We start from the raw sequence: 27,329 nt of genomic DNA, 5'->3' as shown, positions 1-27,329 counted from the left end.
CCAGAAACAGACTAAGACAACATTTTTAGAAGATATTTGGGATCAAAATAACAATAACAGAGTTGGAACAGACTTTGTAGGTCACCTAGTCTGACCCCCCCCCCATCCAAGAAGGAGAGCCTACACCATTTTTGACAGATGGCAGATGGCAGTCCAGTCTCATCTTGAAAGCTTCCAGGGACGAAGCTCCCACAGCTTCCAAAGGCAAGCTGGTCCATTGGTTGATAGTTCTCACTGTCACAAAATTTCTTCTTATTTCTAGGTTGAATCTCTCCTGATTTTGTCAACTGACTGTGTCAACTGTTGGGTTTGGGGTTTTTCTGCTGGTATTATTTTATTCTATTTTATTTATATATTGATCTTTACTATCAGCATTTTAATTTTTATTGTGTTTCTTGTATTTTTTTTAAGAGTCCTGTGTGAATCTGTTCTGAATGATGCTATATACTAATCTGATAAATAATAGTGTGCATCCAGCATTGGCCTCCATTAGAGGAGCAGTTTTATTTCTGGCATTCCCGGCACACAGGGAAAAAAAAAACAATTAAAAAGCATTTTGTTATTGATTTATCATACTATTTCCTCTTTCCAATAGGACAGAAATATTCTTCCCCAAAGTAATATCTATTCCAAAAAGGAACCACTAATGAAAACAAATGGATATAATTAAGGAGTTGTTACATCCTTGCACAGAAATCATTAGAAGTCCAAATAATTAATGGTCACAACTTCTTTTTTTAAAAAAAATAATAATAATGCTAATTTGCATAGGTTGAAGAGTTATTCTAATGTATTTACAAACTTCAGATTATGTAAGTGAAAGTCAATAGTGGCTTTTTTTCTGTATCACTAGGACTGTCAACGTTACAAGCTGTATTAGACACTGCAGCTGAAAAGAAATGGCAAGTGACTGCTATAAATGTGGGGAATATTAACAATGATAGAAAAGATGAAACGTATCGCTCATTGTTTCAAGATTTGGAGATAAAAAAGGAAAGGCGAGTGATTCTTGATTGTGAACGGGATAAAGTCAATGACATCGTAGATCAGGTTTGCTACTCTTTCTTTTTCACTATCTATGTGACCAACTGTGAAATCAATTACCAATAATCAACATTATGTGCTTATTTAGTAGCACTGGCAAAAATTATGATTATGATATTTATTATCATATCTCTATTTATGTGGGAACCAGTATAAACTGTGCTGTTGCATTACAAGACCAGTTAGAGTGATGATGTAATATTAAATAAAATTAATGGGCAGCAAACTGTTATAAAGTTTATTACATTTTAATTAGTGCCTTGGAGAGAGAAAACACTTGTAGGATTTTCTCTCTAGGTGTCAGATTAATTTGTCTGGCTTTGGTTGGCAAACTATTTGGAATGTCAACATTAGAGGTAGTCCTTGTTTATCAACTACCTTATATAGGGACCATCTGCAAATACAATGATAATCAACTGTAGTCCATTGTAGTAAACAAATCATTTTCCAATCAGTGAGCACACTTACATCCATATTTCTACATCTGAGAACTGAGAGTAATACTGATATTGTTGCGTGAGAGAATTTTATCTGAATGAGGCAGCAACAACCAGTGATCTTTACAGCATCTCTCTCTCTCTCTCTCTCTCTCTCTCTCTCTCTCTCTCTCTCTCCCTCTCCCTCTCTCTCTCTCTCTCTCTCTCTCATTTTAGCAGTCATTTAGCAATCATTTTGCTGGAACTAATTGAGCTTGCTAAACAAGGACTATTTGTATTTGCTATCTGACAATAGGTTATTTCTATTGCATCAAATAGAAATGTAACTGTTAAAACAATTCCGGATACACCATGTGAAAATGTTGCATAAATGAATGTCGATCTGGATGAAGCCTAGTACAGTAAAATGGATGGCATTTTTGTTTGCACACAAAGTGCATATTTATTTATTCAAATGTATTAGCTGCCCAGCTCTAATGGACAGCAATAGACAATGCTAAGTGAATTGCCAAGGTTCTATAGATGCCTAGCTACACCTACAGCTTTATTCCATTGTGTTTTTAGTTGTCCATTAAATAAATATGTTCAGATATATATAGAATATAGAAATGATTATCCTTTGTGTTGTATTTGAATAGCACCATGTATGCTAGGCCAGCAATCAGAAGTTACTTGATCACCTAATAGACAGCTGTGCCATCCTCCTCTTTCGATGTAGTAATCTCAGCTAGTAATGGAGTCTCAAGGTTATCTCCCCATTCAACACGGGGAAGAGGCAGATTTGTTTTATTTTATTTACTCACATTTACAACTCTAGTAAACAGTGTGCAAAAAATACCTTCTGTAAAAACAATTAAAACATGAAACCACATAATAGCATCCACTAAAACAATCTTAAAGGCATCACATTCACAGGCAATTGAGTGATCCTCTTGCGGTCTAAAATTCTGTTCAAAAATATTGCTGTTTTCTTGCTCAGTGGGAGGAGAATGGAACATGCTAATTTATTGTTGGCCAACTTTGAGAGTGAAAATGAATATAAAAATGAAGTATTTTAGAGCTTCTGGACTGAAAAGCATTTTCATAACAATTAAAAATAAAATCCATATTTAACCTACGATGAATTCATCCATATAAAGTAAGGTGTATTGTCTATTTTTTAAAAAATAATCATGAAGTTGTATTGTAATTTATAAAATATATTTTATTGTTTCTGTACCTTTTCCTCATGCAAGTCAGTTATTTGTTTCCCTTCTAGGTTATTACAATTGGTAAACATGTAAAAGGATATCACTACATCATTGCAAATTTGGTAAGTTAGTTTAATACTTCCCCGAACATGTAATATTTCCAAAGTTAAAGTATATTTTATGTATGGTTGTGTATACAATATTTAATTAAAGGTCTGTGATTCTCTGAAAAAACCTCAGAGAATATTGGAAGTATTTATTCTTGGTTCTTGCACTCTTGTCTAAAATCATCAGCTTTTTTTGCTCTGATTAATATATTCTCCCATCTTTGATTACATAACTATACTTAGCCGCCATTCTCTGTAGCCCTACATTGTTACTAGCCTTCGTATGATTACCATATATGAGAAAAGAGGGAAGAAATCTATTTCTTGTTGGCCTCAAATATGACATATACACATTAAGTGTTGTCTGCACAGTGGTGTGTGTTTGTGTATTTAGCTGTTTTATCAGTTGTTAATATTCCCAACTGAAGGATAAAATGTGTTGATAATATGAATATTCTGTAATTGTAGAAAACATTATTTCAAATTAAATAAAATTACTATGTAAAATATACCTGAAAGAAAAAAAGCATTGAAATGCTTTTAAGAAATTTGATTATACTGTACGGTATTTAGAGACATTATCTTCCTTTTTTCTGTGTTGTCTTCTGATATAAACAATAGAGCAATTTATTTATTTGTAATTTATTTATTTCTATATACTTTTCTATATACTGTATAAACCATGATTAACTCAAATTGTGGCTTAATAAGACAAGGCAACAAATAGCACCATATTGTTGATACAGATAGTTGTTGACTTATGACAAAATAAGAACGTTGTCAATTCATTGTTAAGCAGTGGTTGTTAAGTGAGGCATCACATGACTGCCACCTTATTTTATTACCCTTTTGCTACAAGTGTTAAATGAATCAACATGGTTCTTAAGTGAGACATCAAGTGACTACAACTTGCAACCTTTCTGCTCCCTCCTTCCCATTGATTCTGCTTGATGGAAGTCATATGGGAATGTTATAATTGGTGGCAACAGGACATTGTAACTGTCATAAATGTACAGTGGTCTCCAAACATCCAAATCTCTTTTAACAGACGTTAAGAAGTCCATCCCTAACCACCGTGACTGTCAAAATTACAGCACGTACATTGTAATTTATTTATTTATTTTGTCAAGCATGCATTTGATAATACATATAAGTATGAACATAATTATTAATACATGAAATAGATGAAATACATGAAATAAAAGGGAACATTAAGACAGGGACGGTAGGCATGTTGGTGCGCTTATGTACGTCTCTTACAGACCTCTTAGGAATGTCTTTTTCTCGACTTCTTCTTTTATTGCTTTAAATGTCGAGTGGCTTTTCTGGCGGCCTCAACCACTGTTAACTGTTGCTGTGGTTGCTGTCATTGATGTTGTCTCTCCATCTTCCCCTGTGTTTGGATTGCGCTCTTTGACTTTCCCTTCTTTTCGTATGTGCTTGCATGGTATGAAATCTCAGAACATCCTCTGCAGATACAGGCAAACCACTTTATTTGCTGTTTGTATGTCATTTAATATTGGTTCTATACCAGGTTTTTCTCTTACGGTCTCATGACTGATTTTATTTCCTTTGGTCGCTCCATCCACTTTCCTCAAACATCTCATTTCCATGGTGACTAACTTTCATTTATGTTTTATTGTAAGTATCCATGTTTGGCAGAGGTAACATAGGATGGGGATGAGTTTACTTTCTATGCGATGCTTCTTTGTGCTGTTATGTTGTAGGAGTGGAGAAAGCTGCTTACTGCGTCATATGTTAATATCTTCATCCCTTTTACTATCTTGAGTGAATATTCCTAGATGTTTGAACTTTGATACTTGTTTTATGCTTGTTTCTTCTATTGCTCTGTTTAAGGTATGCTTTTTTTTCTTCCAGTTGCCATTACTTCTGTTTTTTCTTTTCTGATTTTCATATTATTTGTCTGGCATTCTTTGGTTCATGACCATAATATGCTATTGCAGTTTGTTAGCTGTTACTTACCTGATTATCTGCAAAGAGTAGTTGGTATTATTTTCATTCTTGAGTTTGGCTTGTTTGCTTATGCTGTAATGTAAGTGATAAATAATAGTGCTGATAGTACACATCCGTGTTTTACTCCAGATGTTACTGTGAAGTGTTCCGATGTTCCTTGGGTTGTTCTGACTACACTACATAGCCAAAAAGGCATTAAGAGTTGTTAATCTAATCCTACGTAGCTTCTTCTCTGGTAATATCACACTACTAACTAGAGCATACAAAACATTTGCTAGACCTATACTTGAATACAGCTCATCAGTCTGGAGCCCATATCATGTATCTGATATTAACACAATTGAAAAAGTCCAGAAATATTTCACAAGAAGAGTTCTCTGCTCCTCTACTCATTGCAGAATACCTTATGCCACCAGACTTGAAACTCTAGACCTAGAAAATCTAGAACTATGCCGCCTCCGGTCCGATCTAAATATAGTATATAAAATCATACATTGCAATGTCTTACCTGCAAATGAATACTTCAGCTTTAATCATAACAATACAAGAGATACAAACTCAAGGTTAACAGCACCAAGCTTGACTGCAGAAAATACGACTTCAGCAACAGAGTGGTCAATGTTTGGAATATTCTACCTGACTCTGTGGTTTCTTCCCCAAAAACTTTAACCTTAGACTGTCTACTATTGACCTCACCGTCTTCATAAGAGGCCTGTAGGGGGCGTGCATAAGCGCACCAATCGTGCCTACCATCCCTGTCCTATTGGTTTTTTTTATTTTTCTTATAAGTATCTATCTCATGTATTCAAAACTATATTTATTCTTATACCTGGATCTTGTAAGCGATTGACAAATCAAATAAATACTAAATACACTTGTGCAGTGACTATATAAGCTTTTGCATACCCCAATAAGATGTCCACGTAATCCATTAATGTTTGCTATAACAATTTCCTATCAACTCTATCAAATGATTTCTCTCAATCTTCAAATGTGACAAAAAGATTCTTATTGTATTCTGTATTATTTTCTAATAGCAATAGCATTCAGACTTATATACTGCTTTATAGTGCTTTACAGCCCTCTCTAAGCGGTTTACACAGTCACCATATCCTCATTTTACCCACCTCGAAAGGATGGAAGGCTGAGTCAACCCTGAGCCTGATGAGATTCAGTCTGCCAAATTGCAGGCAGCTGGCTGCAGCAGATAAAACAGATAAAATATTAAACCATGGCGCAACTGAAATGTATATTTTCCATACCCAGGGATTTACTGATGGCGATTTATCAAAAATACAATTTGGAGGAGCTAATGTGTCAGGATTTCAAATAGTGGACTATGATGATCCTTTGGTGTCAAAATTTATACAGCGCTGGTCAACCCTGGAAGAAAAAGAATATCCTGGAGCTCACACAAGCACAATTAAGGTAGATGATTTTCCTTTTATATCTGGCACAGATGTTTACTGATGGGTGTTTACTTAGAAATGAATTCTAAAGAACTGTTGAACAAAATCATATTGCTCTTAGAACATCAGTCCCCAATCTTTCTAGCTTGGCAGCCCGACCGGCCCAGGGAAGGGTGCATGTGAATGGCAGGCAAATATGCACACATGCATAGCTCAATTTGTGTGCGGAAGGGTGCTAGCACACAAAGCTCCATTCGTGAGACTGGAGCTTCATGTGCAAGTTTAAACGCTCACGTCCTCCCCTTATGAGAGTGGAGCTTGGTGCACAAACATAAGCATTTTCTGCTTGCCCAAGCGGAGCTTCGTGTGTGAGTTCCAGTCCTTTGCATGTGAATGAAACTTCACGCACATGCCATATATATATATATACCGTGTTTCTCATATAATAAGGCCGAGTCTTATTTTTTTTTTAGCCCCCCAAAAATGGCTAGGCCATCTTTTCGGGGGTGACTTAATTTCCCCCACTTGAATCTTCGGGCAGGCAGACAGCGATGGCTTGGATGCTGACCTCGGCGTTGGTGGGGCACTTTGTATCAGGGTCAACACAGGCAGCACCATATCCGGGTGTGCAACAAAAGTACTTCCTAACAGCGAGCCCCCCCACCACCATTTCCCCCCCATTTCACATGTTTTAATATAGGCCTTAATTTTGGGGGAGGGGCTTAATTTCATTTCATGCCTATAAAACATGCTGGGACTTCCTATTGGGGGAGGCCGTATTGTTGGAGAAACAGGGTATATATATATATTTGTTTTCTGAGGTTTTTGCGGGTATTTGTATGTGGATCTCTGGTTATTCGGGTTTTCTCCCGCGTAAAATTGGAAGTATTTTGGCGACGTTTCGACGAAATCTCATTCGTCATCTTCAGTCTTGTGTCTTCGGCTTTGTGCTTCTTGGAGTAATGTGAGCTTGCAGCTGTTTTTTCTTTTAACTGCCAGTGGGAGTGCGGCTTGACTGGGTGGGGGCTTGGCTGTGTTCTGATTGGGTGGGGGTGTGTTCTCATTGGTTGGGGGCCTGGCTGTGATGTATATAGATAGATAGGTAGGTAGGTAGGTAGGTAGGTAGGTAGATATAGAGATAGAGATAGAGATATATAGATATAGATAGATATAGATAGATATAGATAGATATAAATAGATAGATATATAATTAATGGATGGCAAAATGTGGTACAAAGGTCCGAATAAATAGAATGCAAAACAAAAAGTGTTAATTTGTGGTATCACAATGATAAAATGGTTAATCAGTTTTACCCAGATGTTGTTCTGAACTCTCTCTCTCTGTGTGTGTGTGTAATATTTATATTTTCATGATAAAACTAGTATAATTCATACCACTGGCAATTTGCTATGTCACTTGGTTAGTAGTTTAAAAACAGGTGGTGGTACTTTACCATATGGACATTTTAAAAAAAACATATGGCTGCAAGAAATCATTAAACTACAGCCTGAATAGAAATCTCTTAATTTTTATTTTGGCATCAATGAGAGACTCCCTTACTTATAGAAGTTATTGTACAGAGCTTATTAAACAGACTGGTAATATAATAAATACTATAAAGCTTCAGAAGTCTGAAGTTATGTATCTTGTAAAATATGGACTAAACATACATTTTGTGACTGTTTCAAATAGTTGTACCAACTGTTACAGACTTGAAGACATGAAATATAGACTGTGACTTTCTTATGGGCTATGGTATCCTGATATTCCACCCATAAGCATTTTGGAAAATGAGAGATAACGCAGAAAAAAAAAAGGCTGCCATCTGTTTTACAATATTAATGAAAATGGATTTGCAAATTGCTGCTCTGTTAGAAGAAAACTTATGAAGATTGGTTTGCACCTTTTTCTGGACAGGCAGAAAAATTTTCTGGTCTTTGTTTTGTTCTTGTTTTAACTTTTGTATACCTAATATTTTATTGCTTTATCATTTTAATGTTATATCGTTTTTATTTTATTTTATTATTTTATGGTATGGTATCTGTCATGGGTTATGGCTGCAACAATAAACTTATTTACTTGACTTGATTGCTATCAAATGCTCTGCCAAGTCTATATTAATTCTTAGAGGTGGGAGAAAGGTATCACAATTTTAAATTGCAAGGCTATGGCATATAGTCCTCAACAGATGAGCAAAATTAGGACTGGCATCTCAGTCGTTGAACAAAAAGACCAGCCCTTTCCCTACTCTACTATGCCCCCAGTGGGTTTCTGCCCTTTCCCTATCCCACTATGGCCAGTATCTTTGCCTTTTTCTGCAGTTGCAGATGCTGTTAAGAGGCATGTTCTTCCTACCAAGGCTACCTTGAACCATCCTGCAAGTGGGCCCATTCCTGTGATCACTGGAAGGCTCCCTTTCCAAACTGCATGATTTGGAGAAGTGACTTCCAAATCTCCAGAAATAACTAATATACAATTTGAAGGTATTTCTGAATCGAAATTTTTGTCTCATAAAGCTAGTGACCAAGAGTTCTCTTTATACACTTCCGTTACGTGCATCCCTTCTTGCAAGAAAATAACCTTAAATCTCTGAATTCCCAGGTCTGACTCTGTTATGTATTGCTTTTGGGGCAACTATATTACAAATTAGATCTTCTCAAGGGAAAAATTATTTAAAAAACGAATTGGTACCATACCAGAAAATTGCAAGGCAATGTGTCCATTAATAAAAAAAAAAATGAGGGAAATGTCAGATTTAATTTTCAGTGGGTAAAAAATGGAATTGTCCCCTTCCCAACTATCCATCCTCATATTGCCAGATTGACTCATATTGACTGCTTTAAAGTGACTTCATTATAGCATGTAATAAAGTCTCTTATATTGCTGTGCTGAGTGCCTGGATAATTTCTGACAATTTTCAGGCAGGGAATTTGACAGCTGTTTTTTTTCCCCTCCTATTCTATAAAAGCAGAAAAAGTGTTTTTTTATTCCTGCGTCAGACCATTTAACCAAAATAGTGCTCTAGTTTCTACATATAAATATCCAGATGGTCAGCTAACCCAAATTATAAAACAGATAGTTCAGCAGGTGGGACAAGACCTGCCACCACTGTCCGATAGGGCTTTTTTCAACGATGCCTCAGTTGTCCATACCACAAGAGTAGTAGTAGCAGTTTGGTGATGAGGCCTTACTTCCTTTGCAGTTATATATGGCAGAATTCCATATATATAACTGGAAGTAGTATTAGTAGTGCTGGTACTACTAGTAGTAGCAGTTTGGTGATGCGGCCTTACTTCCATTGCAGTTATATATGGCAGAATTCCATATATATAACTGGAAGTAGTAGTAGTAGTGCTGGTACTACTAGTAGTAGCAGTTTGGTGATGAGGCCTTACTTCCTTTGCAGTTATATATGGCAGAATTCCATATATATAACTGGAAGTAGTAGTAGTAGTGCTAGTACTACTAGTAGTAGCAGTTTGGTGATGAGGCCTTACTTCCAGTTATATATGGCAGAATTCCAACATATGTATAGTCGTTCTCTCACAAAGTAAACATTCTAATTTTTCTTAGGATATCTTGGTCCTCTAAATCCAACAAACGTCCTGATATCTATAGGAGCTTCAAGCAAGCCAATAACTTCTTCAGAACCATTAAGATTAGGCTCCAGCCTTCTACTATTCTAGTAATACTACTATTACCTTCCATGTCTAGGAAGGCCTCTGAATCATTGTTGGAAATCTCATCTGGTTTCTACCTACTATCCCTTTCTGTGACTATGTAAGGAAATAGACCTAAAATTTATTGAACCATTTTGTATGGTGACCCATGCCAGACTAGTGATAGTTAATTTGCAGCTCAAAACTAAAGATTGACCCAGTTTTACATTTTTTCCCAGTACTTTTGAAAGTCTTCCCTTGCTCTTTCCACCTGTTGGCTTTGTGTCAATGTTGTGAGGCAAACCATGCAAGAATCACAACAAATGAACTAATTCACTGTACTTTGTATGCCTGGAGGCTGTGGAGGGTCTGAGTGAGGGACAAGAGACTTTGGCTGAATTCTGGTAAGACTGGTAAGGCTTTGGGTGGATGGAGTTTCTGGCTCTGGGACTTCTTCAGTTTGGGATGGGGTTACACTACCTTGTGCCCAGTCTGGAGATTCTTTTGGACTTGTGATTGGTGCTTGATAGAAGATAGTATTCGTGGCTGGGAGAGCCTTTGCAAAACCTTTGTGTTGTTTGCCAGTTGTGCCCTTTCCTGGATCAGGAATTCCTTCACTCAGTCACTGAAGCCCTCGTCATCTCTTGCTTGGACTACTGCAATATGGTCTATATGGGGCTACCCTTGAAGAGTAACTGGAAGCGGGACTTCCGGTGATGTTGCGGCATGGCGACGTAGGAGAACTCCACGCTGCTCTCTTCCATAGGGATTTTTGTTCATGGGAGACCGTTCGAGGTGGGGTCAGATCCTGGCGGGATCACCCAAGTGAGAGAGAACTCTTGGAGCCTAACCGGAAATTGCAACCATGGAGGTAAAGAAAGGAGCCCGAAGCTCAGGGCAAAAAATTTCAAGCAAATTTAAGGAAAGAGCTCCCAAAATATTTCCAGCATGTCAATTGTCTCACCAGAGACAAAAATACTTTAGACTACTGCTACACAACAGTAAAAGATGCTTATAGGACTTTACCACGAGCAGCTGTGGGACACGCTGACCACTGCATGATTCACCTTGTACCTGCCTACAGACAAAGACTTAAAACCACAAAATCAACAATTAAATCAGTGAAGACTTGGCTGGATGAGGCAAAGCTGAAAATCCAGGCCTGCCTTGATTGCACTGATTGGAATGTTTTTGAAGATGCCTCTCCAGACCTGGATGAGCTCATATACTGTAACATCATATGTCAGCTTATGAGAAGACTTATGTGTACCAACAAGGAACCTGCGAATATATATAACAATAAACTTTGGTTCAAGGCTAAACTTAAGCAGCTACATGGTTCCAAAGAGGAAGCCTACAGAAAAGGTGACAGAATGCTATACAATCAGGCCAGAAACATATTAACAAGAGAGATCAGAGCAGCAAAAAGAAGCTACTCTGAAAAGTTAAAAAATCAATTCTCAACAAATGAACCAGCAAACATGTGGAAAACTTAAAATCATCACTGGCTTCAGCAAACCTCCTTCCCAGGCAGAAGAAAATCAACAACTAGCAGATGATCTGAATGTGTTTTACTGCAGGTTTGAAAAGAAACTACAGCCACCTATCTCCACAACCCCCATCTCAAACACACCAACAACAGCCAAGCCTCCTACAGCTGACCCCAATCCATTGGGCTCACAACCTCTGGTGATCACAGAAAAAGCAGTGCAAGATCTATTGCACAGACGAAAGCCAGGAAAAGCACCAGAGCCAGACAAGATAACTCCTTCTTGCTTAAAAGTCTGTGCTGACCAATTGGCCCCCATCTTCACCCGAATCTTCAATAGATCACTAGAGCTGTGCTATGTTCCTTCCTGCTTCACACATTCTACCATCATCCCAGTGCCAAGGAAGCCCTCCATCAAGGAACTGAATGACTACAGATCTGGTTACACCACGTGGCAAGTTGTATAACTTCCTGTCTGTATACAGATTCATTATTGTCTCGAATGAGACCAACCACTGTTAGGACTGCAGAAAAAACAATTACTACCCATCTGCCTTCAATTGAGGACCTGTATACTGCATGAGTCAAAAAGAGGGCTGTGAAAATATTTACAGACCCCTCACATTCTGGACATAAACTGTTTCAACTCCTTCCCTCAAAACGACGCTATAGAGCACTGCACACCAGAACAACTAAACACAAGAACGGTTTTTTCCCGAAAGCCATCACTCTGCTAAACAAATAATTCCCTCAACACTGTTCAACTATTTACAAAGTGTACACTACTATTACTGTTAATCTTCTCATCACTCCTTGTCACCCATCCCCTCCCACTTGTGATTGTAGGACTGTAACTTTGTCTCTTGTATCCTTACAATTTATATTGACTGTTTCCTAGTATGATTTCATTGTTGATTGTACCCTATGACTATCATTAACCGTTGTACGTTATGATTCTTGATTCTTAATGAATGTACCTTTTCTTTATGTATACTGAGGGTATTTACACCAAGACAAATTGTGTGTCCAATCACACTTGGCCAATAAAGTATTCTGTTCTGTTCTATTCTATTCTATTCTACTCTATTCTATTCTTTGTCTTTCCTGCTGTGGGCTAAGTTGCCTTTTATCTGCTTGTTCCCTGGTTGCATCTTTCCCCATGTATCCCAAGATCATTCCCACATACCAATGCAATTTTGTTACCCTACCTATCTTATTGGATTTTGAAGAGTAGTTTGGGTATATTCTGCATTTTTGGCATAAGAAGAGTAGCATAGGAAAGATCACTGGGACACCAGTCTTTGCCTCGTATTGTTGGCTGAAGTACATGTTTCCTATTCCTTCAAGACTTATTTAATTGGTGTTTTGGAGTCTGGGATAGGTAATTGTGATTTTATTTTAGTGGAAAAAATGAAGGTTTCATGGTGATGAGCTTCAAACTAACAACAATGTCCATAAAATATCAAAACTTAATAATAACAGTAAAGAAAAACTGATAATCACTCAGCTCATATTATAGAAAATTATTGTGTATCCCGTAGAATTCATCATAACCTACAAACTAGTCAATAGTGTAGGTAGTACGGTATAGTTAACAGAATAAGAGTTGGGATGGAGCTTGGAAGCCTTCTAGCCCAACACCCTCCTGTACCTGGAAATCCTATACCATTTCACACAAACGATTGTCTAATCTCTTCTTTAAAAAACCCTCCATGTTCTGTGTTTTGTTTGTGTAAGTTTAAAAAAACCTCCAGTGTTGGAGCACCCATATCTTTTGGAAGTAGGTTGTTCCACTGATTATATTATGGATGGCCCAGAATTAGCTTGGACAGTGAAGAAGAGCCGGGTTCAGGGACTTCAGACTGCATGTGTCCCATAGGTCACTGGGTAAATATGCCTGCTATAAACCAACAATACAGTCCTGCTGTTAGCCTTTGGTTTTCTGTAACTTAGAGTGTACTCATATTTCCGATGGTAGATAATGACTGCTTCTTTGAAATAGCTAGATTTTTGCAGATTTTTCTAAACAGCAATTTAGAAATCAGATCATTGTTAGTAATGCAGAACATGGAAACCCTCAGACTGATCCCCTGACAGGAACTCTCCAAAGATATACAGTGGTTCCCAGTCCTAAATGGAGGTGTTGAGGATTGTACCTGAAAATAGAAGGGTTTGAAATGGACTCAGGTAAGGAAAATAATTCTGTTGATGTCTCTGTATATAAAGAGAATGGAGGCTGGATAAACTGAACTATACCAGTAAAGAAAAGGTTTTCAATATTGAAGATGATGATGATGCAAGAAATTTTAAATGAATGCAATAACTAACAATTTTAGTTTGATGAAAACACAACCCTCATTTTTCTACAAGAACATAAATAAGGTTGATGTGATAACTGCTATACAGAGACTGTTTTGAATTGTTCATTTTTGACAGTTTTATTATCTGGGGAGACTTTTTAAAGGTTTGCCCTGAGGAACAATTGATTTTGACCATTCACTCCTTACAATTGTTTTTCAGAGAAATTGCAACTGTTGGTTTTAAAAGGACAGAGTTTCATATATCCTGATTGCTTAACTGGTTAATTTGATACAAGGACTCTTACAATATTTTTGATTTAATATATTCAAGCAATAAAACATACGTTTTTTCATGTGGTATTATGTATGTGGATTCTTCATTCTTTGATTAAAGCATACTTAAATTTCAATGGGATAATTTATTACAATAAGCTTTAATTTATTGGTGTCTTTCAATTCAGTCAATTTGAATGCATTCAATAAATGTACGATTTTGTGAAAAGGTGTTAAATAATTAAATCAGGTCTCTGTTATACAGTATAAACAGTTGTAGAAAGTCTTTTTCAATGAAAAAAATGTAACACTTTATTTTAAGCAGAGTTCTGCTTTTTCCTACAAAGACAACAGCTTTTTCAACAGAAAATTTTATTTTTTCAGGTTTTTTCAGGTGGAGTATATAAAAGTTTATTAGAACATTGCAATATGACTAGTCTATGTAGTGAGAGGCATATTTTAATTGAAAGTTGTTGGAAGCCACCCAGGCACTTTAATGCAACTCATTCTTATTTGCAAATAAATTAGTTTGTATTGTGCAAAAATACAACTGACATGGATATTATTCATTTTTCTGCATTACCAATCAGCATTTCAAATCAGCATTCCTTAATCGACAGTATGTTTTTTATTTATTTTTGCTTTATTTACTTAATAAATGTAATACTATTGATTCAGTTTCACTAAATATGCTTCAAATACATCTGCTTCTTTTCAGTATACATCAGCTCTTACTTATGATGCTGTTAAAGTAATGACGGAGGCATTCCGTAACTTGCGTAAACAGCGGATTGAAATTTCTAGAAGAGGAAATGCGGGTGATTGCCTTGCGAACCCAGCAGTACCTTGGTCTCATGGTGTAGAAATAGAAAGGGCATTGAAACAGGTAGACTTTCTAGAACTAATATTGCATATTTTCAAATTATCTGCAGAAGTCATAGAGTTGCACTTCATTTTACGTATGAAAATCTTGGATTATTATATCTATTATTTCTGGAAGAACTTCTTAGCAATACATAAAATAAAATAACATTTTTTATCTATAAGCATAGTAAATAAATAAATTTCATATGTTTATTTGTTGAACTTTACAATGCCTTCCATTTTTTTACTTCATATAGGTTCAGGTGGAAGGCTTAACTGGAAATATAAAGTTTGATCAGAATGGAAAGAGAATTAATTTTACGATAAATGTCATGGAGCTGAAAAGTAGTGGTCCTCGGAAGGTAAATTTATGATAAATAGAAAGTTACTTTTACATTCCTTCTAAATAGTATAGAAAAAGTAAATATATTAAAACAATATGTATTAAAATGAAATACAGTGTAGAGAAAAGTAAAGCCTTATGCTTAGGCAACAAAAGAAGTACACATATAGACTGGTGAAACCAGGCTTAAAAGCAGTAACTGTGAGAGGGATCTTGGAGTCTTAGTGGACAACCAGCTAAATATGAGCCAACAGTGTGCAGCAGCAGCTAAAAAAGCCAATGCATTCCTAAGTTGCATTAGCAGAGGGATATAATCAAGACTAAGTGAGGTACTAATACCACTCTATAAAGCCTTCTTCTGCAGTATTCTACATCTAGAATACTGCATCCAGTTTTGGTCACCACACTATAAAAAAGATGTTGAAACTGTAGAAAGAGTGCAAGAAGAGCAACCAAGACAATTAGGGGACTGGAGGCTAAAACATACAATGAACAGTTGCAGGAACTGGGCCTGGCTAGTCTAGTGATGAGAAGGACCAGGGGAGACATGATAGCAGTCTTACAATATTTGAGGGGCTGCCACAGGGAGGAAGGGGTCAAGCTATTTTCCAAAGCATCTGAAGGCCAGACAAGGAATAATGGATGGAAACTGAACAAGGAGAGTTTCAACTTGGAAATAAAGAGAAATGTTCTGACAGTGAGAGCAATCAGCAATGGAACAATTGCCTTCAGAAATTGTGGGAGCTTCATGACTGGATACTTTCAAGAACAGACTGTCAGAAATGGTGTAGGAGCTCCTGCTTGGGCAGAGGGATGGACTAGATTAGGGGTGTCAAACTCGATTTTATTGAGGGCTGCATCAGGATTTTGTTTGACCTCGGGGGCCGGGTGGGCGTGGCCAGCTTGACATCACTCATGTTGGGGGCGCCTTTGGAGCTTGAGTGCTCTGCCAGCGAAAACAGTCTCAGTTTTTGCCTGCAATGGCCTCCTGCCACCCTCTGCCTGTTAAAACAGAGCACAGGACAGCTGCCCATGGCCCTCCCAAGCTCCGTTTTCACTGGCAAAGGCACAGCAGCCCAGTGCTTCACTTTTTCCAGGGCAGCCCCATGGGCCAGATCTAAGCACCCTGCAGGCCTTGAGTTTGACACTCCTGGACTAGATGAACTACTACAAGGTCCCTACCAATTCTGTTGATCTGTTAAATAATACAATGCATGATTAAAGATCCATGAACTTTTGTGTATAAATTAACACTTTAACTGAAATTCAAGAGCCATGGAAATTTTAATTTGGATATAGTAAAATGCCTAATTTCCTCCCTTCAGCTGTAAACATGATTGAATACTAGAAAAAAATACCATTGTTCTCATAATTGTTTGATGATCTCTATATTGCTATTTCAAAACCACACAAAATATTTTTTTGCAGCGAATATATAGAAATAATCACTTTTTGAATATACCCAATAGACTTGAATATGATATGGGATTGTCATTTGTCAAAAAAATACAGAAAATATTTATTCATTTGAATACAATTTACCACTATTTTCAGATTGGATATTGGAGTGAGGTGGACAGAATGGTGGTGAATCCCTTGGATGGTCTCTCTGGCAATGATACCTCAGGATTAGAAAATAAGACTATTATTGTCACCACTATTTTGGTAATTAAGCATATTTTTTGTGACATGGATTCTCTAAATTGTAATCTTATTATTCATTCTCGATCTATGTTGGTATAGATAATCACTGTCTGGTTTTTTTTCCACGAATGTGTAAAAATTAAGAAATACTGTTTATGGAATAATTACAAAATCTCTTCATGTGTTTTTTTCAGATATATCAGAAATTTTGAAATGTATCACTATTTTTTTATTTTCTACAAATGACAATTACTGTGGTAGTTATACCTTTTAAATATTTAAATTGATGACAGAAAATGAGAATGGAACCAGTTTCAAGGAAGGGATTTTTCATTTTTTTAACCACAGCCATTTACAATTTCCCACTAAACTGAGACATGAATATACAGTTACAACATTATAGAAATTTAGGAATGCCATATTGTTTTCCCAGTAAGCTAACAATCGTATGAAGTTGTTTGTTCAAGGCATAACTGTTCTGGATTATATACTAAAGGCATCAACATTTTATCAACTGTTTTGGTGGTGGTAAGATTTTTTTTGACAGTTCTATGTTTATTATAAATCTATATAATCAATTTTGGTTGGTTGGAATTGAGAAATATAAAATATTATGAAATATTCATGAATTTTCTGATATATTATTTTGAAAGCTTAAAAATAAAATATGTTAAAATGTTCTTGTTATAATAGTGATTCCACTAATGCAAATAAAAATCATTAATTTGTTTTTTTTTTAAATAAATGCCTCTATCTGTAAGGCTTTATACAACTGTAAAAGGTGTTATTGATAAATAAATAATCCTGAACATTTGTGAAACAAGTTTTTTCCTTATTTACTTATTGTGCTTCAAAAGGTTTATAACAAATAGGCAATTTACTTCATAGCTTTATTAACCAGCTAAAGCCAAGTTTCTCTGTACAGGAATCCCCATATGTCATGATGAAGAAAAATTTTGAATTGCTTGAAGGAAATGAACGCTATGAGGGCTACTGTGTGGACTTAGCTGCAGAAATTGCCAAACACTGTGGGTTCAAGTACAAACTCACAATTGTTGGGGATGGCAAGTATGGGGCCAGGGATGCAGAAACAAAAATCTGGAATGGAATGGTTGGAGAACTTGTTTATGGGGTAAGAGCCAATTTTAACCATTGCAAGTATTTGATTAACGAAGATAAGCTCAATACCTGTTAGTATGACAACTGAAATTCACTTGGATCAAAGCAAGGTCACATATTTTAGAAAACAGGTAATATAAATGCAGTTCATCCATTTTTTCCCCCTACAAATATTCGGCCCTAAATGTAAGGGTGTTCCATCAATGTTCATAATATGATTATATTTTAGAAAACAGGTAATATAACTGCTTTTCATCCATTTTTTCCCCCTACAAATATTCGGCCCTAAATGTAAGGGTGTTCCACCAATGTTCATAATATGATTATATTTTAGAAAACAGGTAATATAAATGCATTTCATCCATTTTTTTCCCCCTACAAATATTCAGCCCTAAATGTAAGGGTGTTCCACCAATGTTCATAATATGATTATAAAATATTATCTTCTTATATGATCAAACTTGAATATGTAAGAATATTGAGGCAGGCTGGCTTAGTAGATGCTAGCGCTGAAGTAATTATGGTCTTTCCCCTTGACATTATATTATTCATTGGCAATGCACAAAAACAATGAAGCCGTTCCCTTGTTAAATAACTCATTGTTTCTTCTGCTTCCATTACAGAAAGCTGATATCGCTATTGCTCCATTAACTATAACACTGGTGAGAGAAGAAGTGATTGACTTCTCAAAGCCTTTTATGAGCCTCGGGATATCGATAATGATCAAGAAGCCACAGAAGTCCAAACCAGGGGTGTTTTCCTTTCTTGATCCCTTAGCATATGAGATCTGGATGTGCATTGTTTTTGCCTACATTGGGGTCAGTGTTGTTTTATTCCTGGTCAGCAGATTTAGCCCTTACGAGTGGCACACTGAGGAGTTTGAAGATGGAAGAGAAACGCAAAGTAACGAATCAACTAATGAATTTGGGATATTTAATAGTCTCTGGTTTTCCTTGGGTGCCTTTATGCAGCAAGGATGCGATATTTCGCCAAGGTTGGTTACATGCCTGTCTCAGCTTTGTGCATTTTGGTCTCATGAAGGATATTTATGGTGCCTATAGATTCACTCTAAATAAATACCGGCTCCTGACAAGCTTTCCAAAATCATCTGCAATCCTTTCCTAAAACAATCAGTTTGTGATGCAGATGGAAGACAATTCAATTGGTTTGTTCTTAACATCCGTTGTTCTTCATCTGGTGGACTTATACGCACCATGCAGAGGCTTCAAAATGCATAAGGTTTCTATCATTTGCTGCCTTCTTGGAGGGGTACCGTGTTTTTGCTGCATATTCCCAGTACAGTACAAAGTGCACTGGTTTCACAGATGCTGTAATGGGAAAAAGGGTAGCATGTAGTTAATGATAAACGAAATGGTTGCATCGCAAAGATACTTCTTGTGCCATCTTGCACATGACTCCCTTCTCTACTTTCAGCAAAACCACTAGGCTTTAAACAAGAAAAACCTTTTTTTAAATAACTTAATGGTCCCTGGAACCAATTACAGCACACATGACACATGTAGTTTTTTGCGGGAAGTTTCCTATTGATTTCCAAACATGAATTCAGATAGATATTTATTTTATGAACCATACTATGCTCATGTTTGTTTTATTTCTTTCCACAGTATTACCAACTTTTCCATTTCCTTCATGTTTTGGCTGAAACTCAACAAATCTGATGGGGCACACATTGCTGCATCATATTGAGTACGGGCGTTATTTCAGAACTGAAATTAAGTCTGTCCCTAAGAATTGCTAGGCTGGGTTTTTGTCGGATTTCACTATTATAACTGACCTATTATTTTTACCTTTCAGAAAAAAATATCAAATACAATGAAGAGAATTTTGTTTTTACATATTCTACTTATTTCAGGTTACAGGATCTGCTACCTTAGCACTTAGTTCTATCAAGGAAAATAAAACACAAAATAATCTAAATAAAATTGGGGGGAAATAATATGGATGATGATGATAATAATGTTATCCATTTAGTCGGGCCAGGTCTCTCAGTTCTTCTGATCTTGTGCTACTTTTTTGAGTTTTTCTATGCTCTGGCTGATGTCAGCTTTAACGGTGTCCAACCACTATACTGCTAACTAGAAAGTACTTCCAATGTGTTGTTTAGTTATTTAGTTGCTGCTTATAATATCTACTAGACATTACTTCCTCTGGATTCTCAGAAAATTCTTCTTCGAGTTCTTTTAAAGGTTATCTTTGTGATATCACAAAGTATCTAGCCATCTTGTTTTCTACTGGATTTTTTATTGATTGCTTTCAATTTTTCCAACCCTTAGGATCTTCTCCACTGACTGTTACCCATGTATTAGACACTGCCTATGCCAAATATTCAAATTCTTTAAACAGTATCTTCAGAACTGCAGTTCAGAGTCACCAGGGTTTTTTTTTTTTCTAAACATTCAACCATTCTGATGAACCTGTTTTCACAGATATATCTTACAACTGATTTCGCTTCTTAAGTCTAGCCATTTATATGTGGTTGGTATATTCTTGAGGGGGTGGAATATACACATACATATTATGCAGCCTGATTTCCAGTAACAGCGGGCAGCTTATAAAATGTAAAACAAAATTAAAAGCAACATAAAGCAAAAAAAAGAGCAACGATGTGAAAGATAACTAGATGGGGGAAAAGAAAAAATGGATTCAGTTGCAAAATGCCTGGGCAAGGAATCGGTTCTTCAGGACCCTTTGGAACACCGGTAGGAAAGGCGCTGTTTAAATCTCTTGGGCAACTTTATTCCAGAGGGCTGTTGTTTAAGAGAAAGTGCCCTTCACTTTTAATTAAAGGCACCTGGAGCATGCTAAACCTGTTAGGTCAGATTGACCAGGCAAATATTATTGAAATCTCTAATACATAATGTGTGTGCGCGTGTGTGTTTTCATCTTTACCAAGATATTTCTTATGCCTTCTTCACTTCCAGGCATCAAATAGGTTGCTGATGTTTCTTCCAGCAATTTTAATACCAATTTTGTTGTGTTCTAGTTCAGCATTTTGCACAATATACTGTATTCTGTATGAAAGTTAAATAAAAAAGTGACTGTACAGTATATAGCCATTGTGTACTTTTCTAATGTAATACCATCCAGTTACCCCAGATTCCATTCCAAATCTTATAACAAATCATTCATGATTTACATAATTAAAACCTTTATATAATCAATAAAGCAAAAGTAGATGTATTTTTGCCTTTTCCATCAATCATCAGGTGTTAAGCAACATGATCTGGGACATCCTTGCCTATTATGAATACAATTTGTATATCTGGCACTTCTCTGTCCATCATTGTTGAACACTGAATTGTGGGATCTTGAGTTTTATTTTTCCACTGTGTGAGAAGTCTTTTTTTTTGTACTGGAATATAACTTAATCTTTTCCAATCCCTTGGCCACTGCTATGTTACTCTTACCTGATTAAAAATGGCAAGTAGCACTTTAACTGCATCTTGTAAAATGTTGAACTGTTTGCTGATATTTAATCGATTCCTGCATTTGCTGGCAATATTTTGCAGACTCCCATTTGACTTCACTTTTCAGAATATCTATCTCTAGTTCACTATCAAATTTTTATTCTCCAATCATCTAGGAATCCATTTTGTACAGTTCTTTCCTATATCCACGTTTTATTGATGTTTTCTTTTTCCAACAGATCTTTGCCTATCTTTTATCATACCATTTTTGCATTAAGTAAGGCTCCTATTTCTTTATCTTATCTGAAGATTATCTTCAGTTTCTTTGCATTGCATATTTAGATGCAACGTCTTGTATTTCTTTGCTCTTTTTGGAAAGATGTGTCGCAGGGATATCCAACCAGCAAAATTTCATCAAAAACATGAAAAAATATGTTGTCATGTTACAGTGCAAGTTCTGGTCCTTATGTGTGTGATTTGGGGGTCCTTATAGTGTTATGTGGCAAGTAAAAAAAGGCTTTGCATTGTGATTTCTCAAACATGTTTCAGTATTGGTGATTCTTACATTTTTCTGCAGACACTAGTATTCAGTATTTACCTGGGCAAATTTTGTCTGTTTCCCTTTGCTTTTGGCAATCTTCATCTATTTTTCAATATTAACAGCAGTTATTTTCTCTTATTCTTTTATTTTTACATTTTGGGATATTTTTGTTTGCTTCACCTTTAATTATGTCACAATTTTCATTCAGAGTTGTTCAGCTACTGTGTTTATCAAATATAATACATTAAATATAAGCCCCTATCACTTAGATATATGGAATACTACATTGTCCATATCTCTTATTATATTTAATTTAAACTGAAATTTTGTAAGAAATTCATAATTTAACAGCTAACTGAATCTGGTATTGCTTTTGTAGACTGAATATTCTTCTTGGTCTTTGTTTGCAGAGTATATAGATAGACAACTGGAGTTTGGTATTATACAATACATGAAGTACACATATGGACTTGTCTTTTAGACTATTGGAAAGATTTACTTGGCAAAAGTTGACAGAACTCTGGTTGTCTGTCTCTTGTTTCATTTCATACACTGAAGTAAAATATTCCAATCATTCCCAATACATTCCAGTAGGGAGGAGTTTTTATATGTGTGTGTGGGGAGGCTGTATACATGTTTTGTCAGCAAGGTGTTGTAGGTTGCCTCTGTGCTTTGAGTATAGACTTGAAATTCTATAATACGGTGACTTGTCTCATGTTTTAGAATTATATCTCAGCACTGACATTGATAACCATTTGTTCATAATGACAACTATTCCATTTCTTGTTTACAGTAGAATATCTATGTTGTTGGTTTGAGCTCCGAGCAAATTGGTTGCAAATGACATCTTCAGTGCACTATAGATTCTGCTTGTCTGGGAGTAGACTGGCCTTTAAATAACTTTCTGAGTTCTGGTCTGATTTGGGGTTGTGCGACTGGCTGCCTGTAGTTGCTCATAATCCTTGGTTTTAATACCTATGCTTTTGGTAGAAAATGATCCACCTGGATCTATTTCACTTAGAAAATTCTGAGAATGTTAACGTTAAGTGTTGAATTCTGGCTCTAATAACATCAATTTTGCTTCATTTCATATATTTGTTTGTTTTTAAACCTTTTGACTCTCAAGGACTGTATTGTTTTGACATTCCATATTTTTGCAGCATTTTTCTTCTTTTGCTTCTAGTTAGTATTTACACGTCTTTTTTGGCTTTAATCAAGACTTACTACTCATATGTACTCTCTCTCTTCTACCTGGAAGCTCATTATCTTTTTGGCTTGGAGAGAATTTCCTCCAAGATCATGTTAACATTATCTTGAAATACACACACACACACACACACACACACACACACACACACCACTTTTTGGCATAATTCTGATGTGGTTTGAGTGATTTTTTTCTCCAGTAGAGTGTATTTAATTTGATTGGGTTACATTTCTGGGAATATGTACTCCTTATAGCTGATAGTATCATTTTAATGCATAACGTTCCTTTCCACTATATAAGATCTATCCATGAATCGGCTTTTTGAAGTATTGTGGATTGTTTTTTTTACAGTGGATACAGTGAATATTCTCTATTCAATTTATATTTTATGATCTGAGAGTAAGGGAAAATGGAAGTTTGATAAAATACATGTAGGAATGAAAAGTTGTAAAACTGTTTTTATTGCCCTTGCAAATATAATTGCATTCTGTAGAAATTCTGTAAAGTCTTGGTCAGTTAGATCAGTGACCTTAAAGAGCCATCAGAAGGCAGTTGAATACGTTCTTTGTTAAAGAGCTGACCTGTCCTATGTCTAATCTAAATAGATTAAACCAAAGGAAAAAGAAAAGCAATGCACCCTAAACAGCAACTGAAAAATACATATTAACAATCTTTTCCATTGAAATAATTTGAATTCAAGTTTTTCTCACTTTGAAACATCAAAATCGGCTTGGTTTTGGAGAAAACAGCTATATTAAATTCCAAATTAGTTGTTTCGAACAAACATACAAAAATGTACTCACAATATAGCTTTTGAATTCAAGACCACTCCCAAAAATTTTCAAATCAGCATATTTTGTACTGAACACATGTTTGTTTTGCACAAGAAATGGGATGATTTGAACTCAAAACAGTTTATATCAATTATGTTATTTAATGGAAATATGATATGCAAATCTGTAGTCTCCTTTGACCCTTTGTGGAGGGTAAGCAATTGTCATCTAAATATTCAGCCTACAGTAATTACTTCCATATATTTTTATGAAGCTCTATGCCAGCACCTGACAATGGTAATATGAAATGAATGAGTCTTCTTTCATAAATCCTAAGAACAACTTTAGCAATCTGAATGAACAAATGAATATTTTTTTTATTTCAGTCACTGACCAGAATCTAGCATTTAGATTTGCTATAGTTCCAATACTTCTCAGCCATTTCTGTATCATATTACAGTAATATCCCTTGCTATGCACAATCGTTTTTCCTCCATAAAGTATGGGAAAATTCTTAGGAAGACAGTTATAATGACCTCCTAATTTATACAAAGTTATAATTTATATAAAATTATAATTTATACTATAAATAACTTTGGAAATAGTTTCTATGATACAGTATGTATATGCATATACACTTCTGCATCTGTTATTATTGCAGATTTTTTTGGATTTTTTTACATGTCACCTTGAAATAATCAATGACTATGATGAATTTCATTTAAAGTGTGTTCATATTGATAATGCTTTAGCACATTCAGAATAAATGATATTAAGGTGTCTGTCATTAATATCACCTGTATAAGACTATAGGAAGTATAGAAAGTGCAGCTAATCACTGGATAGAAGTTTTTTTTCAAGTTAGCAAGATCGTATTGCTTCACTTTTTGCCATTATGCATAAGAAAGTTTTGCAAAGATTGAAACTGAAATTGGATAGCCCATATAGATATTGAGAGGAAGTTTGGTGTAGGGAATAAGGCATCAGGCTAAAAAGGGGAAGCTGTGAGTTCTAGTTCTGCCTCAGGCACAAAACCAGCTGAGTGACTGTCTGTCCTAGGAAGGAAGTAATGGCAAACTACTTCCGATGTACCAAGAAAACTGGGCTTGTCCAGGCAGTCTCAAAGAATCAGACAGAATTAAAAAGAAGGGGGGAAAAAGAGAGAGATTAGATAAGCTATTGCTCTTCGGGTTTATTTTATTTTATTTTTCATTTTTGGGTTGTCTCCTTATATAGAATACATTGACAATAAAGATCCATAATAGGTAGCTACATTCAAATATTTTTAAAATCTTATTGTCAGATTCTGATTCTGAGTTTTTCATACAAATATGTAATACCATGCAGTGATTGGGCAAAAGTCATATGCGGTGACATTAAACCTCTAAATCCCTAAAAAAAATCATTAGAATGATTCATATTATTGCATAATATATTACCTCCACTATGTTAAATGCTGAAATATTTGCAATGGATAACCAATATCCATTGCATCCATTGCAAGAGAAATTCCTGCACTGTACATAGTGGTTTTAACCTATTAAAATATTCTGTTTTGATTTCAATGTATTTCATTGATCTTGTCTGATTTTTCTGTAAATATATTCATTTGTGCTATGAAAATATTTTAAAGAAAAAATATTGCAATAACATGATCTAAGCAGCTTTCTTTTGCAGGATTCTTGGACCTATGAAGATCCAATAGTACATTAATTCAATACAGAAGTCCTGAATTTAGTGAGACACCTTATCTAAGTAAAATATCATTACTTTCCTATGTTGTTAGCATGCATAGCAACATATACTTCTCCTTTCCCAAATAGCATGAATAAAATGTTCTCCGAGTTATCCAGTGCAGCATATATATCAATCTGATAACTTGTATTCCTTTCAGGATATTCATTTCACTTTACAAATCTATTTCATACATTATTAGATCCCTGTCTGGGCGCATTGTTGGAGGTGTGTGGTGGTTCTTTACACTGATTATAATATCATCCTACACGGCTAACTTAGCTGCCTTCCTGACGGTGGAAAGAATGGTGTCTCCCATTGAAAGTGCCGAAGATTTATCTAAACAAACAGAAATTGCTTATGGGACTTTAGATTCTGGCTCAACAAAAGAATTTTTTAGGGTAAGAGTATCTGCTAACCTAACTCTAAAGTTCTGAAATATTAAGCTACACTTGCACTCTCTTAATATAGCCACAATAAGTAGAAATAGGAGCAGAAACCAGAGTTTTAATATAGGTTATTTTTTTTATACAACATAGCAATCAGTTACTAGTTTCAAATTTTTACTACAACTTCAAATATCCCTCTTCGAGATTTCCAATTAAATTTTTACATCCAACTGTCATAACTTCCATACTAAAGAAATGGATTGTGCATTATGTATTTCTGCAACTACCGGTAATAATTTTGCTAATGAACTATTTACATTTCTCATGTTCTTTATGACATCCTAAATCCAGAGAATAGGCCACTGAAATAACCACTCATCAATTTGTCCTGCAATTATAGCACATTTTCTAAAGTTGTTACATCATAATTTGAAGTTTATTCCATGTTCTGCTCTACAAACTAATCAAAGTCCAGATGAATTGCAAAAATCTAATAATTATTGATTGAGAGTGCTCCTCCATATTTTTTCACTCCTGATTTTTTAACCTTACAAATTACACAACTTTTCTTATTGTTTATTATTTGCTCGGCTGCCAGATAAGATTTTTCTATTTAAATAACTTCATATTGTTTAAGAAGATAGAATTTCCTTGAAATTAACATTGGCAGCTTCAAACTACCTTTTAAGTGGCATTCTGCAATATTCTTTCTTTGCAGAAATCTATGAAGAGGTCATGAAATGAAACCAGAAGAACTAACTTTCTATTGTCTGAATTGACCAGGAATCAAATTTCCTTGCTTTGTCTTAATGTACCAGGAAAGCAACCACATGTTAATTAGTCCTCAAAAAAGAGGATTCTCATATGAGCCAACACTCTCCAGTATTAAATTTAAATATAGTTGCTTATTCACATGTTGCAGAATGGGATAATTGACTGGTTGCTCAGGGAAAAAACCATTTCTTTATTATAAAGCTGGAAACCTCTTAGGGACTTTTTGCTAAAAGAAGAAAAAATGAAAAGATTATAGATTTAATGATTGAGAAAAATTAGAATTTAATATGGGTTTGAAGGAATTTTTGGAAGAGGTGAGAGAAAGAGGAGACAATGGGTTTGTCAATATATGTTGATGAAAAGGTTGGAAGTAACTTTTTGATCTGTGTAATGAAGCAAGTCCATTTGTAGAATTGTAAACACAATTCCACTTGAAATGAAATTCAAACTAAAACAAATTTTGTGGCTAATTTAGCTTGTTTCAGTTATTACTGTTTATTATGCACCATGTATTTATTTATATACCCATATAGTTAAATGTTACCCATTTAGCAAAAGCTATTTAATGGTTTTAAAAGGCAATAATAGACTGTTATCTATATCACAATTAATCATTGTGAAATATTTTAA

The 27,329-nt window shown here is 35.4% G+C and overlaps 1 protein-coding gene across 6 annotated transcripts in view; it reads left to right on the top strand.

Annotated features, from left to right (window-relative positions):
* GRIA2 (glutamate ionotropic receptor AMPA type subunit 2) overlaps positions 1 to 27,329 on the top strand; it is a 74,794-nt gene that overhangs the window by 41,736 nt on the left and 5,729 nt on the right. For all 6 annotated transcript variants that reach the window (XM_087936677.1, XM_087936676.1, XM_087936672.1 and 3 more), the window contains exons 4-12: positions 854 to 1,050; positions 2,740 to 2,793; positions 6,019 to 6,180; positions 14,602 to 14,769; positions 15,005 to 15,109; positions 16,645 to 16,755; positions 17,660 to 17,866; positions 18,477 to 18,847; positions 25,739 to 25,937. In XM_087936677.1, the coding sequence (XP_087792803.1) occupies positions 854 to 1,050; positions 2,740 to 2,793; positions 6,019 to 6,180; positions 14,602 to 14,769; positions 15,005 to 15,109; positions 16,645 to 16,755; positions 17,660 to 17,866; positions 18,477 to 18,847; positions 25,739 to 25,937 (1,574 nt within the window). The remainder of the gene's footprint in view (positions 1 to 853; positions 1,051 to 2,739; positions 2,794 to 6,018; positions 6,181 to 14,601; positions 14,770 to 15,004; positions 15,110 to 16,644; positions 16,756 to 17,659; positions 17,867 to 18,476; positions 18,848 to 25,738; positions 25,938 to 27,329) is intronic.

The sequence above is a fragment of the Pseudonaja textilis genome, chromosome 6 (assembly GCF_049901715.1).
Source record: "Pseudonaja textilis isolate UNSWEBS1 chromosome 6, rPseTex1.2, whole genome shotgun sequence".
NCBI lineage: Eukaryota > Metazoa > Chordata > Lepidosauria > Squamata > Elapidae > Pseudonaja > Pseudonaja textilis.
This window is presented reverse-complemented; position numbering and strand designations above follow the sequence as displayed.